Source organism: Colossoma macropomum, unplaced genomic scaffold, assembly GCF_904425465.1.
Source record: "Colossoma macropomum unplaced genomic scaffold, Colossoma_macropomum, whole genome shotgun sequence".
NCBI classification, from domain to species: Eukaryota; Metazoa; Chordata; class Actinopteri; order Characiformes; family Serrasalmidae; genus Colossoma; species Colossoma macropomum.
Genome location: NW_023494790.1, coordinates 30,330,427 through 30,348,465, shown reverse-complemented (window position 1 = coordinate 30,348,465; position 18,039 = coordinate 30,330,427). Strand labels below are relative to the sequence as shown.

The following is an 18,039-nucleotide window of genomic DNA, read 5'->3' as shown; positions in this document are numbered from 1 at the left end:
CGCACATCGAAAGGCAGGCAAACAAGTAAATAGATTTCAAGTACAGGTCAGTTCAGGCTGTGGCGGAGGGTTTCAGACAGCACTATCTGGATCGCTTCCCTCCGGCATGTGGATAACTGCTTAACCAAATGTACAGAGCTTTATTGTACCACTGGCTTCAACAGATAACTGCAGTGAATGATACGGCTAATCGTTTGGTGGCTCCTGGGGAACGCTGAGACGCTGAGGAGATAGAGGAGAGAGGTTTGATTAGAAGTATATGCGACCAGTCAAAACAAAGCAGGGAAGACATATAATATCCTCATGCATGATTGGCATTGCCTCCCAGGCACATCACTCTCTCTCTTTCTCTATGCTAACCTCCCTCCCCCACTCAGCCCCAAACTGAACATCAAGGCTTGCTCCAGGTTTTTCCCAGATTTCTGCCCCCTCTTTCCCAGTCTAAAGTCCAAAGCTGTTACAGATTTACAACTCTGGGAAGGTTATTGAGGGTGTATTATACTGAGAGCTGGGCTAATCTGAGCTGAATAGGCTTTGGCCAAGTGGCACACTGTCCTACTAACACGTTGTAGTCAGGTAATGTAGTCTCCTTTCAACACCTCAGAACTCACCAGAAACAGAAAGAAAGATATCTGAAAATGTCCCGGTATAATTAATTTACACGATTTTCCCCATATCCTAACTGTACATCTAGAACTACAAACCTAATGTAGCTAAGATGTAATAGAAGCTAATACTGACCAATTAGCATTGTGCAAACCACACCACACACTTTCCTCAAACTGCAGTGTTGTTAAGCAATCTCATAGACATTGCTTATATGGTTTCTGACACTTTATGACATCTGTTATCTATAAAAATAGTCAGAGGTGTAGATAAAATTCAAGTTTCAAGATGCCTGCTACTGCAGTTTTTAGCTTTGTGAAATATTTCTGTCCATATTTATAGGTAACAATGTGTCCACCTCTATTTGAGATTACTTTACTACTTGAAGCAATCTGAAGCAAGTGTGTGATTAATAATGATAGAACAAAGCTCAGCGATAGCGCAGACAGACATCAAGCTCAAGTTTATTTTATACTCTATTCATACAGATTTAATTGAATAGACCTTTCATCATCTTTTAGTAACATTCAGTAACATTAGCTAACTGACCATTAGCATTTGTCTGTTCAGATTGTGGATTGACTGCATTTCTCAGTGTAAATGTCAAGCCACATGGAATGCACTATGGCTTTTTGTAGTCCTTTTCTGGGTGTCATTTAAAAAGGAATTCCTATTTTTTCAAATTTTCTGCATAATTCACTCGTTGAGATGTAAACAAAATCATTCAGAGTAGTTTCACTGTAGAGGAACTTACAGACTCAAATGCTCTTTACAGTGGCTGTGATAGGAAACAGAGGTGGCAAGGTCAACAATGCAAATATAAGTATTTTAGTACTTGAAACCTCCAGAGAATCTACCAGTCCTCTGGAATAGAGCGAGCGAGCGAGCGAGCGAGCGAGAGAGAGAAAGAGAGAGAGAGAGAGAGAGAGAGAAACTAATTATCTTTGAGCACTATTTTGCTTTTCAATACCCTTCATGCACATTTCTCCCACTAATCTATTTTTTGAAAATATATTTTAGGCCAAAAACTTATCTGGAAACTAACGTAAAACAATGTCTCAGGCATCATGTAACGTATTTGTAGTAACTTTCTGTGAGGTCACTTTCAACTCTTAGACATCACCACCACTGTGAAAAACTGACCCATTCTGAATGACTTTGTTTACATCTTAACGTTTTCTTAATCTCATAGACGTTGCTTATATGGTTTCTGACACTTTATGACATCTATGACAGATACGCTGCCTGATACTTAGAGAAACTGATCAGTGCTTGATTTTTGCAATTTTATGTTGTGCGGTAATCTTTAAGCATGTGGTTCATACAATGGTAATTGGTGATTGTACGCTAATGTGTTGTCAAACAGTATCAGAACCCGGAAGGTAGACCAGTGCCCCAATGGTTACTCTAATAATACAGCCATTTCTGAGTTAGATGACTGTCACCCTGCTTGTGACAGTATACAGCAGCAGAGTGACATACCATTCTAATGACACACATCCTTCTAACACAAGGATGTTCTGACACTTTCTAATTAGGGCCTACGCACCAAAACGCATCAGTCTTACATCTCCCCCCACTGAGCACTGAACACTCAGAAACAAGGAAATGAAAATCTACCCCAGTAAAAAAAAGACCGGTCTGAGGAACACTGCTGTCTGGCTGCAGTCAAGGGGAAGTATGTGGTGTGTCAGGCTTACAGACGTTAATTGATATGTGTGTGTGTGTGTGTGTGTGTGGAGGATGACTCCACTCCCCTGAGAGACGGCGTGTGCACACTTCCTTTAGCAGCAGAGGGCCGCGGGTGTGGCACTCCATGTACGTGCTTAACCAGCTCTCTCTGTACTGCTCTTTCTCACTCTCTCTCTCTCATATACACATATTACTGAGAAGCACAATGCAACTAACCTAACTCGCTCGGCCTACGCCCATGCTTCCAATGCACACTATGAACACAACAGGCTTTGTCTGAACACTGTTAGTGGTCATAGAGACTGAGACCAAACACTGCCTCTAGAACATCTACCTAAACATTTACAGGGGTAAAAAGAACCGTCACTGAAGGTCCTCTGCTCTTCACTAGACCGAGTCAGCAGTGAATTTGGGATTCTTTCTACATTTCATGGTATATGGTTGAACTGTACTTGGCAAGCTTGTCTATGTGTACTTATTCAATTTGATTATGATTCTTTAAGGTAATGGTTTGGTGAAAAACTCAAACTTACACAAACTTACCCCAGTTTTAGAGTCCAAATGTTGCTTCTTTAGAACTGGAGCAGCGAGGCTAACATTGCTAGCAAACACCAGAACTCAGCACTCACCCAAATAGCCCAAATTGTTTCTGAACAAAATATATCACCAAAACTTCGGCCAAGTCGCTCAAACCACATCCAGGTCTTCATTAAGGTCATGAAGACTTGTCCATGTGGTTTAGGACTCAGTATGACTTACTGTGGGCTATAAAAATGAACAAAACTGCAGGCAGCATCTTCAGACAACAGGACCTGTATTCACAAACCACCTCAAGAGGAGGAGTGATCTATTATCAGTATTTGTGACAATGACGGTCATAAATACATCAGAATCTGTTTCAAGATCAGTCCCACTTTGTGAATACCAGCCCTGGTGTTTTCTGAAACGGCTGCCTGTAGCGGTCAAGTTTTGATCATTTCTATAGCTCATGGTAAGTCACACTGTGTCCTAAACCACATGTGCAAATCTGCGTGACCTTATTGAAGATCTGGATGAGAGTTGAGAGAAGTTTTGGGTATTCATTTTGATAGAAACAATTTGGGCTGTCTAGTGTTTGTTAGCAATGTTAACCTCATAGCTCCAGTTCTAAACTAAAGAAGGAAAACATGTTTTGGCTGATTGACTACTTAACTGATCTCAGGTAAGAGGAAAATTGGGCAAATTTGATTTTTTGCCAAACTATTCCTTTAAGGTCAGAGCACACTAACCCATTATTCTCCAACAGTATGTAGTAACATTCTTTAACAACAGTATGACTGCTGGAAAATTCTAAAGTGTTCTCCAACATTTACACTGTTCTAGAATGCCCTCTGTGAATATCACCATTCATGTGGTTCTAGAATGTTTTCCACCACTCAGTGTTCTTAATGTTCTCCACCATTCACACTGTTCTAGAATGTCCTCCACCATTCAAACTGTTCAAGAAGGTCCAGTCCATGTTCACTTTATTCCAAATTGTTCTCTTTCTTCTCTTTCATTGTTCTAGAAATGTTCTGCCACCATTCACACTGTTCTACAATGGGAAGGCCCTATTGATGCTGCTCAAAAATGTTCTCCCTAAATCATATTGTTCTAAAATGTTCTCTCATTTTCACACTGGTTTTTGGCTTATCGGTTCTAATTATAGAACAGTATGAAGCAAACTGACAACATTAATATGTTCATTTTACAAAATGCATTATAAAATCGCAATTTAAATATTTTGGTATGAATCAGAATTATTTGTGAAAAATACACTGAATACACAAGTATGACTATTGTTACAAAGGTGAAAAAACAAAAATAAAACACAAAAACAATACAGCAGCCTTTTTTACTTTTACATTTGAAACATGGTTCTTCATGGGTTCTTTAGTATTGTTCTATTTAGAACCATGTTCTACATAGAACCATTTCATGCTTTAATTATTCTCTGCCAGGTGAAATGGTTCTTCGATTGATGGAGAATGTGTTGTATATGATTATAGAAACTTTTTGCAAATATTTCTATGTACCACCAAAAAGAGTTTTGCTATTGTTACGAAGTCAAGTTTGTAACAGTAGAAGAACCCTTTTTGGTGCTATACAGAACAATTTTCAAGAAGGTTTTCAAAAACCATTTACATAACATTCAATATAAAAAAAATCCCAGTGTCTCCATTATCAGATTCACTATGACACTGTTGGCTGTCTGTGAGTGCAATGTTGTGACCCTGTGTTGAGCTGCTAGTGAGCAATGAGAGGGAAAAAGCAGAAAGGTGAGAACCGCCTGCTGTGAAAACAATTCATTCCTCTCCACAAAGACGGCTTTGTCAAGAAAAAATGAACAGCACAACTGCAGCTTTCTTTATACTGCACAACAGCCACAATTAAAACACTTTTATAAAAGTTGAATTGCATGCTAACCTACAAAGACACAAATCCTGTTCACTTCTGGTTTTGTAAATTATGCACATTTCCATCTATACCTTGCCAAAAAAAAAACTTTGGGGTCATTCCACCCAAGATGACCAAAGACGAAGCTAAAAGAATTCACAACACAGACACACTGTAGGGTAATGTTGGTAGAGAAGTTCATCGAATGTGCTCAGAAAAACAATACAATATCAGATTACAAATTAGAGGACCATTTTTTCTGCACAAAACAAAATCAGCTGGATACCTCTTAGCTACACATAGCAGACAGAGAAAAAGTAAACTGCACTTACCTCAGATTCACTTCTTTGAGGTGTCATCTGTAAAAAATGTTCTTGGTACAGCTGCAGATGTTAGAATTTCTTGCGGGAGACCTTCATTGTAATCGTCTGGTAATAAATGATCACATACACAGAGATTTTGCACAATAACTTTACTGAATGTCTCTCTTGCTAGTTTGAGGTTCATTGCCAAAAGCCACAGTTTGCACGTTTGTATCCATGGGGAATTGATGGTAATGTACCAGACTACCTGCAATCTCTCTGCTCTGTTTTTGCGAAATGGAATACAACACCTCAACAACCAACAATCAACCTTTATTATTATTTGATATGCAGTTTCTAACTCTTTTACTGTAAGTAAGGTATTATTCCGCTAGGACTACGTATCTGTGTAGAACATGCCCCTGCACTCAAGCTTCCCAGTTTGAAGGCGCAACAGTACAATAAATTGGGATGTTATGTGGGTGATAATGTAGTAGATAATGTAGTTTAGCTCAAATGTGTAAATTAAATACCCGTGCCGTTTTACTGTTTTAAACCACTTTCCTGAATCTGTTTGCATTGCTTTTTGACAAAGTTTGATGTAAGTACATGGAGATTTTAACCAGCTGCTCCAGTTCTACACTAAAGAAGCAAAATTAGGGCAGAAAACATGTCTTGGCTGATCAACTACATTTGGGGTAAGTGGAAAATCATGTAAATTAGTTTTTTTGCCCAACTATTCCTTTAATCTTTTGACCATGGCAGTAAAACAGGCTGCTATGGAATATTCATTTTTATTCAGAAAAACAATTCAGGGTCTTCTGTGAAACTGTGTAAACGATAGACATGCATGGGCTTCATAAAGCCTCACTTTGAAGTGTGGCATAGTGGCACAAGCCGCAGATGGCATGGGTCCTGCTAGTGTTGTGCAAAAGCATAAAGTCAATAACGGGAGGAGGTTGTAGTTGGACGGGCTGCGCCGGAGTCACCTTGATGTCTTCAACATCTTCTGAGTGCCCGCCTAACAGGACACAGGGCCGCTGTTGAAAGAAGGGTGAGAGTCGACATGCCAGTAAATGCACTTCCGTCTCATTTGTTTTTGTAACCTTTGATAAAGTATTTGGAAAGAGGCAGAGCTGTCAGTGAGGCAGCATGACTGAGCTGAGCTGCGCAGTAAAAGGCTGTGCTTTTGGCAGACGGTGCGCTGCAGCCATGTGGCTAAGACTGACCCTACCCGATCAATACACATGGCTTTTGGGTATTGACTGCCTGAGAGTACCACGCTGTTTAGGATGAGAGAGAGAGTGAGACACACAGAGAGAGAGAGAGAGAGAGAGAGAGAGAGAGAGAGAGAGAGAGAGAGAGAGAGAGAGAGAGAGAGAGAGAGAGAGAGAGAGAGAGAGAGAGAAGACGGGGGAGAGAGGAGAGTGAAAGGAGAGCAACAGAGAGTGAAAACAAAAAGAGGTAAAATGTATGTCAAAGAAAGAAAGAAAGAAAGAAAGAAAGAGAGAGTGAGGGAGAGAGGAGAAAGGGAAAGAGGTAGAGAGAGAGGAGACAGAAAAGAGCAAAAAAAGTGAGAGAGGGAGTGAGAGATGGGAAGGATAGAAGGATAGAGAGGGGAAATGAGAAAAGAGAATGATGGAGGGAGGGAGAGTCAAACAGAGAAAAAGAGCAATAGAGAGTGAGAGAGAGAGGAGAGAGCGATGGAGAAAGGGAGAGGGAGAGAAGGAAAGAGGAGATAGCAATGGAGAGAAGGAGAGAGAGAGAAATGAACAATGAAGAGAGAGAGAAAGGGAGAGAAAGACAAGAGAGTGATGGAGAGTGGGGGAGAGGATGTGTATGCGTGAAAGAGAAAGAAAAAAAGAGTGAGAGCAAGAGAGATAGAGGAGAGAGAGAGAGAGAGAGAGAGAGAGAGAATAAAAGAAAGACACACACAGACAAAGAGAAGTCAATGACGTCAGCTCCTATTACCCCTGGCACCGCCCCTCTAATTAAACAAGCCTGAGACCCCCTGGGATCTGAGAGAGAGAGAAGTCTAAACATCCAAACCTCTTCGCTCTCTCACTCTCTCTCTCTCTCACACACACACAATCCTCATATCCCTAAACCCAGACTCTCTCCATTTTCATTTTCTCCCAGAAACCCCCCAACTCCTCCACATATAAGAGAGAGAGATAGAGAAAGAAAGTGAAAAGAGCAAGAGAGTGAGAAACAGAGTGAAGGATAGGAAAATGAAGGAAAAGAGCAAAAGAGAGAGGGGGCAGACAAAGATAGAAATATATATAAAGAGTGAGGGAGAGAGGAGAGACAGAAAGAGAGAAAAAGAAATAGAGAAAAGAGCAAGAGAGTGGGAGAGTAAGAGAAATATATAGACAGCAAGAGAGAAAATAGGAGAGAGAGAGAGAGAGAGAGAGAGAGAGAAATCCTATTAGTTATGCCCTTGAATCCATCCACGGATACGTTTCCTCTCTCAGCAGTGCCTCTGCTTAGAGTGGGACGGCAGGGCCTTTCATGCCGCTCCAGGGGGGTCCACCTAAAGAGGACACACATGACCGCCATCCAGGCCCGCCGGCCCCTCAGTGTGGGGGATGGGTTTATGTGTGTTAGTGGTGGTGGTGTTTGGGTGGGGGGGTGTTGTGTGTATATATGTGTATATAAGCATGTGTGTGCGCTTGGTAGGGATTAACCTAGTGCTATCTCCTCAACCTCTGGTGCCATCTGCCAGTGACTTTGCAAAAATGCAAATCAGCTACCCAGAGTGCACAGCAGCTCCATCCGAACAGCCGACGAAAATAGGTCAGTCGCTCCATGCGCCGTGTGTGTCTGCCGTAGCACCCTCTGCAGCTTTGTGTGTGTGTGTGTGTGTGTTGAGAATCCAGTCTGGAGCCGGAGAGAACAGTCAACGTCTGGAGAGATTCTTGTGCAGATGCTAAATGCCCTCTCCAACAAACAAAACCGATAAAATGAAAGAAAGAGAGAGAAATCGAGTCTCCCTTTAATTATGGAATAGCTTGACCAAACATTAATATGCTAACATAATTAATAAGGAATAGCCTGTCCAAACATACTTACATGGTTATTAATTAGGAATACATCAACCAAACATTATGACATGCTAAAATGCTAATGAATAACAAATAGCTTGAGCAAACATTAACGCACTAATCTGCTAATTAATAAGGAAAAGCTTGACTAAACATGTTAATATGCTAACATGCTAATAATAGAAAATTTTGACATGCTAACGTAATGATTAATGAGCAATAGCTTGACCAACCGTTAACATGCTAACATGCTGATGCTGATTAATAAGAAATAGCTCAACCAAACATGCTAACATGGCTAATGATGAGTAGAAGCTAGTAGCCGCCAATTAGCATGATGTCACTGGTATAATGCCAACTAGTGGCTGTGTGACTGCATTCACTCTTAGCAACATTAGCATTTTGGGCAGACCGGTCCTTCAAAACGAGCCTTGGCAGCCAAACAAAGGCTTCGCCTGACTTTGTCATTTACCAAGTCCTCCATGTGCCCGCGAGCGTGCCAAAGTGTGTGTGTGTGTGTGTGTGTGTGTGTATCCCTCCGCAAGGCTTCAGCACCACATGCCACATCTCACGGGCACCTACTGCCACCAATTCGGTCGGACCGCTAAGCTCAGGACGCCCGTCAACCGGCCCAATCAAATCACCGCCTGTTTCGTCCCCTTGAGTGGAGCGCTCATCCACAGCCCATTCTTTCTTATCAGCTGCTATAAAAAGATCAAAGACCCCCAGCTAGTAACATGGCCGTTAATGAAAGCGGCAGGCAGCTGATGCAACACTGTGGCAAGGCTGCTGCAATACAGGCAGCTGAGCGCCGTTTCTCAAAGGATGACTTGTATGAATTATGCATCTATTAGAGTAAGCGCTCTCTCTCTCTCTTTAGCAGGTCACACCAATGTCTCTGTATACACAGAGAGAAAGACAGACACGGCCAAAAGATGCTTCATACTAAACTCTGATAAAACAGAAGTGCTGCTGTTGGGTCCACTCGAAGTAAGGTTGCAGATATTATCCACGACTTCAGTGGTTTTCTGGTTGCTAGTTTATCACTGGAGTTCCATTTCAGTAATATCCCTAAGACTGCATTTTATTACTCGAGAAACATTTCCAAGAACACATGCTATCTGCACAAGATGTGGAGAAATTAGTTCCTGCTTTCATGACTGCTAAACTGTAACGTGTTACTGAGCGGCTGCCCTGCTATCTCTAAATCGGCTCCAACTAGAATGCAGCAGCCAGTGTGCTGACCAGGAAAAGAAAGCTCCTGCATATGAGTCCGGTCTTCTTCAGTTTACACTGGCTCCCTGTTAAGTTCTGCAGCGACTACAAGGTCTTGCTTATTGCATTTAAAGCTCTTACTAGCCTAGCTCCATTTTATTGTACTGATCTGTTGAAGCATCATAGCTCGTCGAGGTGGGACGGCCTACTGCAAACACGTAGGATCTCCTACAGCTCAGTTAGGGGAAGATCATTTTTTATGAAGTTCCTAAACTGTGAAATAACCTTCCAGAAAATTAGGAATGCAAGCTCAATAGTTGTTTTTAAAGATCTAAAAAACATTTGTTCAGACCAGAAGTATTGTGGCTCATTTTCTCCTGTTTGCAGTTGTGCTGCTGTTTTCATTTAGAGCACAGTGTTTTTATTTTTCCAATGTTTTACTTATTTTCCTTTGTAAAGCACTTTGATACTGTGTAAGTAAAATGTGAAGTGCTACATGAATAAAGATTTATTTTTGTTATAACACATTTTTTTCACTTTCAGAAGTTCAGATACTATCATTTATTAAAAGAGTACTCTAGCATTTTCAAACATAATCTGCAGTCGCATGCAAAAATTTGGGTACCACTGGCCAAATTAATTTTTTTTAAGTGAAAAAAGTTAACATATCATCTACAGAGAACACAAATTTTAATGCACTTGCGATTACTGTTTATTTGCTCAATTTAACAAACTGGGAAAAAAATATATATTTTATGTTTTTTTTCCCCTAATATGTTAAACTCGATATGTAAAATAGAAATTGTCACTAAAATTGGCAGTAAAATATCTCATGTTTAAGTTTATTCTCTGTAGAGGATGTTTTAACTTATTTCTGCTTAGAAAATCAACAAAACATGTCATTTGACTGGGAATGTTCAAAAATTTGCATACAGCTATATGTCTGCCACATCTGTAGCATATTGTTGATTTACCATGGATTTACTGCACTTAGTAAAAGAAACTTCAAACATGTTGACAAACATTCAGTAGAACTGAATAGAATAGAAGCCAAAAGAAGCCAATGAGCAAGTATGATGAATGTGTTTTGAGCCAACAGGTTTTCTTTTCATTTCATTAAGTAATCAGAAATTACTGTCAGTGGTAATGAATGGCATAGATGTGGCAGATAGAAATTATGCTAAAAAATGTGAGAGTATTCCTTTAACTATCCTGACCCATATGTCTATAGGACGTACATTAAACAGACAAGTTTGGCCGTCCTTCACTTTTCAGGCCTCTTCACCCATTACAGTCTGACTTTATTCACTTTCATACTGCTGGCCTGCCTCATACAATTAACCTTGCAATTGTGTTTGTGCTCCAGAACATGTACGGATGACCGTCTCTTCACAGTGCTGATGTATAGAAGTAGGTCAACCAATCACTGCAGATTTCTGAACGACAACTGCCATATATACACAAATTTCACTGCTTGCCAGTCAGACAAGCCAGTGTAAGCTGCCTGGTGCAGAACACTAGTAAAATGGCCCTTATCATGCAAATCTCATTTGTCCTTGCCCTTTTTGAAATAAGGGTTTGGTGTAGGATGCAAACAAAGTTTCAAGGCATACTGTTCATTCCCAAGTCCATACAGTCTAGATATGGAACTATGCTGCAAAAATAGCTTTCAAATTCACTATATTCTGTGATGTCGTGAAAACCAACATATTTATATATATATCCTCCTATTTAGCTTACAGCCGTTTAGCCCCACCCATTTATGTTGAAGTTATAAGCAGTGTTTGTTCTGTGTCACATTAAGGAGAAAAATCAGTTTTGTGCCCCTTCAGTTTGGTAATGTAAACAGAGCTTAGGACTGTTTTTGTTACATAAACCCACATACAGTGGAGTCCAAAAATCTGAGACCACATTGGAAATCTCATTGAAACTGGGAAATAAACAAATAGTTTTAGAATCTTGAAACATTTAAAACAAATAAAAGTTCTGAGAATTAAAAAGAAGAAATACTTGAAATTTTGCACTATTTCTAGGCCACTTTGTACAAAAAGGTTAGATTTTTTTGTCTTATTCTTTCCATTAAAATACATGCTCAGATGACTCTCAGGTGGATTCAACCTATTTATCAAAGGCTTTTGTGCAAACTTACAGAGTCCATGCCAGCTTGAGCACATGTTGTCATTGAAGCAAAACTAAAAAAGCCATACTAAATACTAAGACACTTTCACCAGTTGTCTCAGACTTTTGGACTGTATATGTTATGGACCTCAGAGGAAAAAATAAAGGAATACTCTAACACTGTTCAATCTAATTTCTGTCTACCGCATCTATAGCATATGTTTTATTATCACAGACAGTAATTTTCATGTACTTTGCAAAAGAAGAGAAATCCTACTGACTCAAGGCATTTATAATAGCAGCCTATTGGCAGGTGATGTCTATTGGCTTCCATTGTTACTGTGTTTCAAGTGAATGTTTTTTAATCTATGTGTAAGGAAATGTTAGAATTACTGTAATTGTAATCAGCAGTAATGCACAGACAGAGCTGGAATATTCTATTATAAATCATACACGCATTCATTCAGATAATGCATAGCATGTCTATTAGTCCTCTAAATAAGACTATGTCTGGATGTCTGGCTAAGTAATACATACTGATCTGCTGCCCCGCCCCCCCATAGTCATGATGTAGTACAATCTCTAGAGGGGTGGGATGAGAGTGTAATATAATCCTAGTGTGGTGCTGTGGCTGACATTAGCAGTGGGACAGGGAGGGGGGATGGGAAAAAGAGAGAGAGATAGACGGCGATAGAGAGAGCATGACAGAGAGCATGGGGTGGGTATGCCCAGCTGTGCAGTGGGCCTGGGGCCCACCGGCCCGTAATTATGGCTGGATTAAAAGGGGCTCTCTCCCCATCCAGGCTGCCAAACATTTTGTCCCAGATTACGGCCCAGCTGCAGCGCCGTTAAGCTGTGCAAGTCGGTCAGTGGCTGCTTTCTCTCCTCTCAGAAGCCTCCCAGAGCGGCAGCCCACCACTCCCCCACAGCACACACACTTCCATACACACACTATGAGTCTGATTTGCATGAATTACTTTTTAAGCTTTGCATGGAACACCAACGACCAATAAAGAAACACATCAACACACATGAGATCTGAAGGATCCGTTTTATTTTTATTCCATCTCAAACCCGGGAGCCGGTCAGGAACATATGAGCAGAATTATGGCACGTTCAACATTTACAACGTGGCTTAAGGCCCGTTCGTGGAGCTCAGTGTTGCCCTATATAACACCAATTTAAGGGATCAGCTTTCTTTCCCTGCTACTCATACTTCACACTTCATTCAGTCTTCTTCTTAATCCCTCTGAATCTGGAGCAGACAGTGTAATTGGTTTTGCAACAAAAAAATGAATGAGAAAAAAGTCTTGCTGTGCGTCGTACAGTACTTCCGGAAATGGGTGGGGCCTAATTGCTGGTAAATTCTCCGCCAGTTCCTCGATCCTCAGCTTCAGAGGGACGACTTCAGAACCTCAAAGACCTTCAGGGCAGACTCGACGCAGCCGTCGAAATTGGAGTGTGTGAAGGCGTCGCCCCCACACACCAGCAGAGGCTTGGAGAGCAGCGTGATTTGCCCTGGGCAGTCAGTCACCGATCCCGTCACCTAATTAGGGAACAACACAATCGAGCGCGCGAGGCATTAGTGCTGCACTAACGATCCGCCTTCCAATAGCTGATGCAACCTCCATCTTTTGCTGCTATTGAGTGGGGCTGTACGCTCGCTTGTCCCAGATAACCTACATCTCGCCTGCACTGAAAACTGGAAAGCTCCTTTTCTGTAGCTGACTCATATTGTAACAGGAATGAAAAAAATTAAACATAAAATGTCGCCTGTGCAAAAGTTATAGCACATTTTATATTTTCCCTTTTTTCTCCCAATATGTTAAACTCAGCAAACAAATCTAAATTGTGCACTACATTTTGCAGAAAAGGACGCGTTAACTTCTTTTCACTTTGAAAATCAACAAAACATGTCACTTGATCAGGGGTGTTCAAACTTTTGCATACAGCAGAGTAGGGTTCTTTACATGTGGAAAAATCGTGATGGTGAAATGAATAAAAGAGAAAATAAAAGAGGGCATTTCAACAAGTAAATAAGCTTAGTTTGGTTGAAAAAAAAAATCTGAAATACCATAACTGTTGTAATTATATTAATTAATATATATATATATATATATATATATATATATATATTAATATTATATTAATATTATATTAATAATAATTATATTATTATAGCCTTATTTTTGAGCAGGACATGAGACTGTATCCCTGTCCCTCAGGGCTGCATGGTGAGCAGTTAGATCCCACTGTTTTGAAGTAAATGTGTCCCAAAGTCTGGAAATCAGTGTGTAACTTTAAGAATTGTCATTACCGATACACATATTTTCTGGAATTAAACTTTTTTTGTGTTTTAATGACTTTTTTCAATAATTTTATGTGCAACTGTTTGAAGCTGTGTTTGTGTTTGTCATGTACTGGATAGTATTGTAGTTCTGCTCAAAATGACCTAAAACAGCCCCTACTGAAACATCTGATACAGTTTTGGTAGTGTTATGATTTTGTCTTAGTGACAAAATGGAATGTTCAATCATTTGTTTTAAAATAATGATCACAATTAAGGTACAGGGTCATTCAAAGCATTAGGATTTTAGTCTAAAGTCAGAGTCAGTTAAAAGTCTGAAATGTGTTTTAAACTCTGACTTTGACCCAATTTGGTAGAATGATTCATATATGCTGATGCATACATATCCATGTATGCTCTAGAACACAGAATGAATTTTGGTGCACATACACGAGGTGTACAAAATAACAGATGCACCCCATGAAATACTCATACTCGCTGGCCATTTTATCAGGTAATCCACGCATGTAGGTGCATTTTGTAGGTTTACAGTCAGTCCATCTGTTCATGCACAATGTGTCAGCTTCCATTTACCCTGCCAATCAATGGAAAAGGGTCACCACAGGACCACCGCTGACTAGATATTATTTAAGTGGTGGATCATTCTCAGCACTGCAGTGACACCAACATGATAGAGGCATGTTAGTGTGTGTTGTGCTGGTATAAGTGGATCAGACAGAGCAGTGCTGATGAAGTTTTTAAACACTGGGCCTACCTTGTAGATGTAAAGTTAGAGACCATAGCTCATCTGTTGATGCACAGCATGTCTAAGTCATTTCTAGCTCTTCATCAGTGGTCCGTATCTATCCACAGGACCACACTGAGCTGGATGTTTGTGGACTATTCTCACTCCAAAATTGCATATACTTGTAACAGCACCAACAGTTACTGTAAACCTACCAGGTGCACCTTGTCAAAGTTTGGGAGCCCCTGGTCATATATTTTGTTCATTTTCTAAGTGAAAATAAACAGATATCCTTTACAGAGACCACACATCTGCACATTTAATACACAATTACTGTTTATTTGCTAAATTTAACATATTGAAAAAATATATATATAAAATAAGGCCTGAGCAAAAGATATGCCACATTTTACATTTTAATTTTCTCAATATATTAAACTCAATGCCATAATTAAGTGTGTAAAATGTGTAAATTACTTACACTTAGAAAATCAACAAAATATTTACATTTTATGGTTAATTTTTGCATACAGCTGTATATGGTAGGTGTACCTGTTGAAATAGCCAATAAGTATTTTATGTAGTGCTTCTGTTATTTAGTATAAAATTATTCTAATATGAATAAATGTGAATAAAATTATTAATATATGATACCAGTACAATATAACTTCATATGTTTGAAATAATTCATAGAATTAAAAAACAAAAATTAGACGTATCCAAAATGATGGAGATGATTCTATAATAACTGAGAAATCTGTAAATCTAGAATGTTATAATATTATAGAAGCTATGAGAAAATAAACATTTAGAATGCATCATATATCAAAAGTGGTGATCAAATGTCAAGCAGATAAACTGACAATAATTACTATAATTAGACAATCACAGATCATTATTTATCATTTAGTATTTTCATGAAATATAAAATAAAACATCCAAAATATCTTCTAATACTAAATCTACAGTGTATTATTGTTGGAAGTTTTCAAATAAAATGCCAACAATTATTAATATGACCAATTTCCAGACTTTTGCATTCAACTGTTTTTTTTAGCAAAATTTAACTATTTTGTCCCACAACTCTGAGCACTTTCTCTGTAAGTCTTCAGTGAGACACTGAACAGTAATATGAGACTGTTGTAGTGAAGTAAAGAGATGGATCAGAGCCCATAGTCAGAGAGCTCCTCTCTTATCTCTGTCATTTGCAACAGCCATCTCGCTCCGTCCGTCTGCCTGCAGGGTGGGTCTGCCTCAGCAGGGCGGAGGCCACTCGCTATGTTTCGAATTGGCTCAGCAGACCACAGATATCAACGGCCTGATTGCGAGCTTGGCCTGCAGGCTGAGGCTGACGACACATCGCCTCACCAAGCGCAGACACCTGGGCCATGCCTGACAGATGGGTTTGACTCATGCTTTACAATGAGCAGAGGTTTGGACTCAGATTTCCACTGACGGCTTGTGAATTAAACCAACAAAGGTTGAGGGAATGACCAACCCAGTAAATAAAATCATGAGTCATATGATAAATGGTCATACGATAAAAGCCACAGAGGCTTGTCCGGCTATACTTGCTATTCTTCTGAGCTACAAGTTAAAGCGGTAATGAGTGAGTGAGTTTTATCAGGGCAGATAGGGATGGGACAATCTAAACTGAGATGAATCATTTTCAAACCTCATTAACCTTTACAAGTCACTGTTATTGCCGGAGATATCAAATGCATGGTGTAATTTTATATTAATTATTTCTCACTCGTAGCTCACTAAAACAGGTGGAGAAATTCCATCAAAGAGTCCTAAACTTTCAATCACAATGTGCATACATTTGTGTTCATAAGAACAAGAGATGTTTTTACATATTGCTGCAGTCAAATAAATAATAAATAAATTAATAAAACAAGTATATGCAAAATGTTAACTTCACAGGAGAGGGCAAAAATGTTCTTTACTTGTAATGTCAATGTAAAGAGATTATTTTCAAAGTAACTGTTTTCAAAATAGTTTCATTTTTCTTTTTTTTTGGTCCATTCATCATGAAATTTTGACACGATGTAAAGGACAGTTGTGGGCTGAAATGATGCAGGATAACAAGAAAATTCATAGTTTTTTGGACAGCTATGACATACACTATATTGCCAAAAGTATTCATTCACCCATCCAAATCACTGAATTCAGGAATTCCTATCACTTCTATGGCCACAGGTGTATAAAACCAAGCACCTAGGCATGCAGACTGCTTCTACAAACATTTGTGAAAGAATGGGTCGCTCTCAGGAGCTCAGTGAATTCCAGCATGGTACCGTGATAGGATGCCATCTGTGCAACAAGTCCAGTCGTGAAATTTCCTCGCTAATAAAAGTGGAAGCGATTGGGAATGACAGAAACTCAGCCATGAAGTGGTAGGCCATGTAAAATGATAGAGCGGGGTCAGCGGATGCTGAGGCGCATAATGCACAGAGGTCACCAGCTTTCTGCAGAGTCAATCGCTGCAGACCTCCAAGCTTCATGGAATGGGTTTCCATGGCCGAGCAGCAAAGCGCAATGCAAAGCATCGAATGTAGTGGTGTAAAGCGCCGCCACTGGACTCTAGAGCAGTGGAGACGTGTTCTCTGGAATGACGAATCACGCTTCTCCGTCTAGCAATCGGATGGATGAGTCTGGGTTTGGCGGTTGCCAGGAGAACGGTACTTGTCTGACTGCATTGTGCCAAGTGTAAAGTTTGGTGGAGGGGGATTATGGCGTGGGGTTGTTTTTCAGGAGTTGGGCTCGGCCCCTTGGTTCCAGTGAAAGGAACTCTTAATGCTTCAGCAGACCAGAGATTTTGAACAATTTCATGCTCCCAACTTTGTGGGAACAGTTTGGGGATGGCCCCTTACTGTTCCAACATGACTGCGCACCAGTGCACAAAGCAAGGTCCATAAAGACATGGATGAGCGAGTTGGGTGTGGAAGAACTTGACTGGCCCGCACAGAGTCCTGACCTCAACCTGACAGAACACCTTTGGGATGAATTAGAGCAGAGACTGCGAGCCAGGCCGTCTTGTCCAACATCAGTGTCTGACCTCACAAATGCGCTTCTGGAAGAATGGTCAAAAATTCCCATAAACACACTCCTAAACCTTGTGGAAAGCCTTCCCAGAAGAGTTGAAGCTGTTATAGCTGCAAAGGGTGGGCCAACATCATATTAAACCCTATGGATTAAGCATGGGATGTCACTCAAGTTCATATGCGTGTGAAGGCAGACGAGCGAATACTTTTGGCAATATAGTGTATATAATTACATTGCACAACGAATGTAAATGTACATTCATAATTATGTAATAAAGTAATTACATATATACATGGATAGTTACGGTCTTAAAATCTGATTGGCTGAGCTACATTATAAGCTGCTGCAAAATACTCAATGTATGCACGCCTATGTCCTATTAACAACAACTAAACTCTGTATTAATGTGCCAAGACACTCAAAACACTTGTGCTATGAATGGACTTTTATGTTACTCACATCCCTGCTGCTATGTTCGTCAAACTTTCACTACAGGCAATGTGCATCTGTAACACTTCCAGACTACAGTGCTGTGAAAAAGTATTTGCCCCACCTGATTTCTTCTAT

The 18,039-nt window shown here is 40.0% G+C and overlaps 1 protein-coding gene across 3 annotated transcripts in view; it reads right to left on the bottom strand.

The window, feature by feature from the left end:
- Positions 1-12,431: 12,431 nt before the first annotated feature.
- Positions 12,432-18,039, bottom strand: part of rnls (renalase, FAD-dependent amine oxidase) — an 86,481-nt gene continuing 80,873 nt past the window's right edge. For all 3 annotated transcript variants that reach the window (XM_036573020.1, XM_036573021.1, XM_036573022.1), the window contains one exon: positions 12,432-12,938. In XM_036573020.1, the coding sequence (XP_036428913.1) occupies positions 12,786-12,938 (153 nt within the window). In that variant the 3' untranslated portion in view covers positions 12,432-12,785. The remainder of the gene's footprint in view (positions 12,939-18,039) is intronic.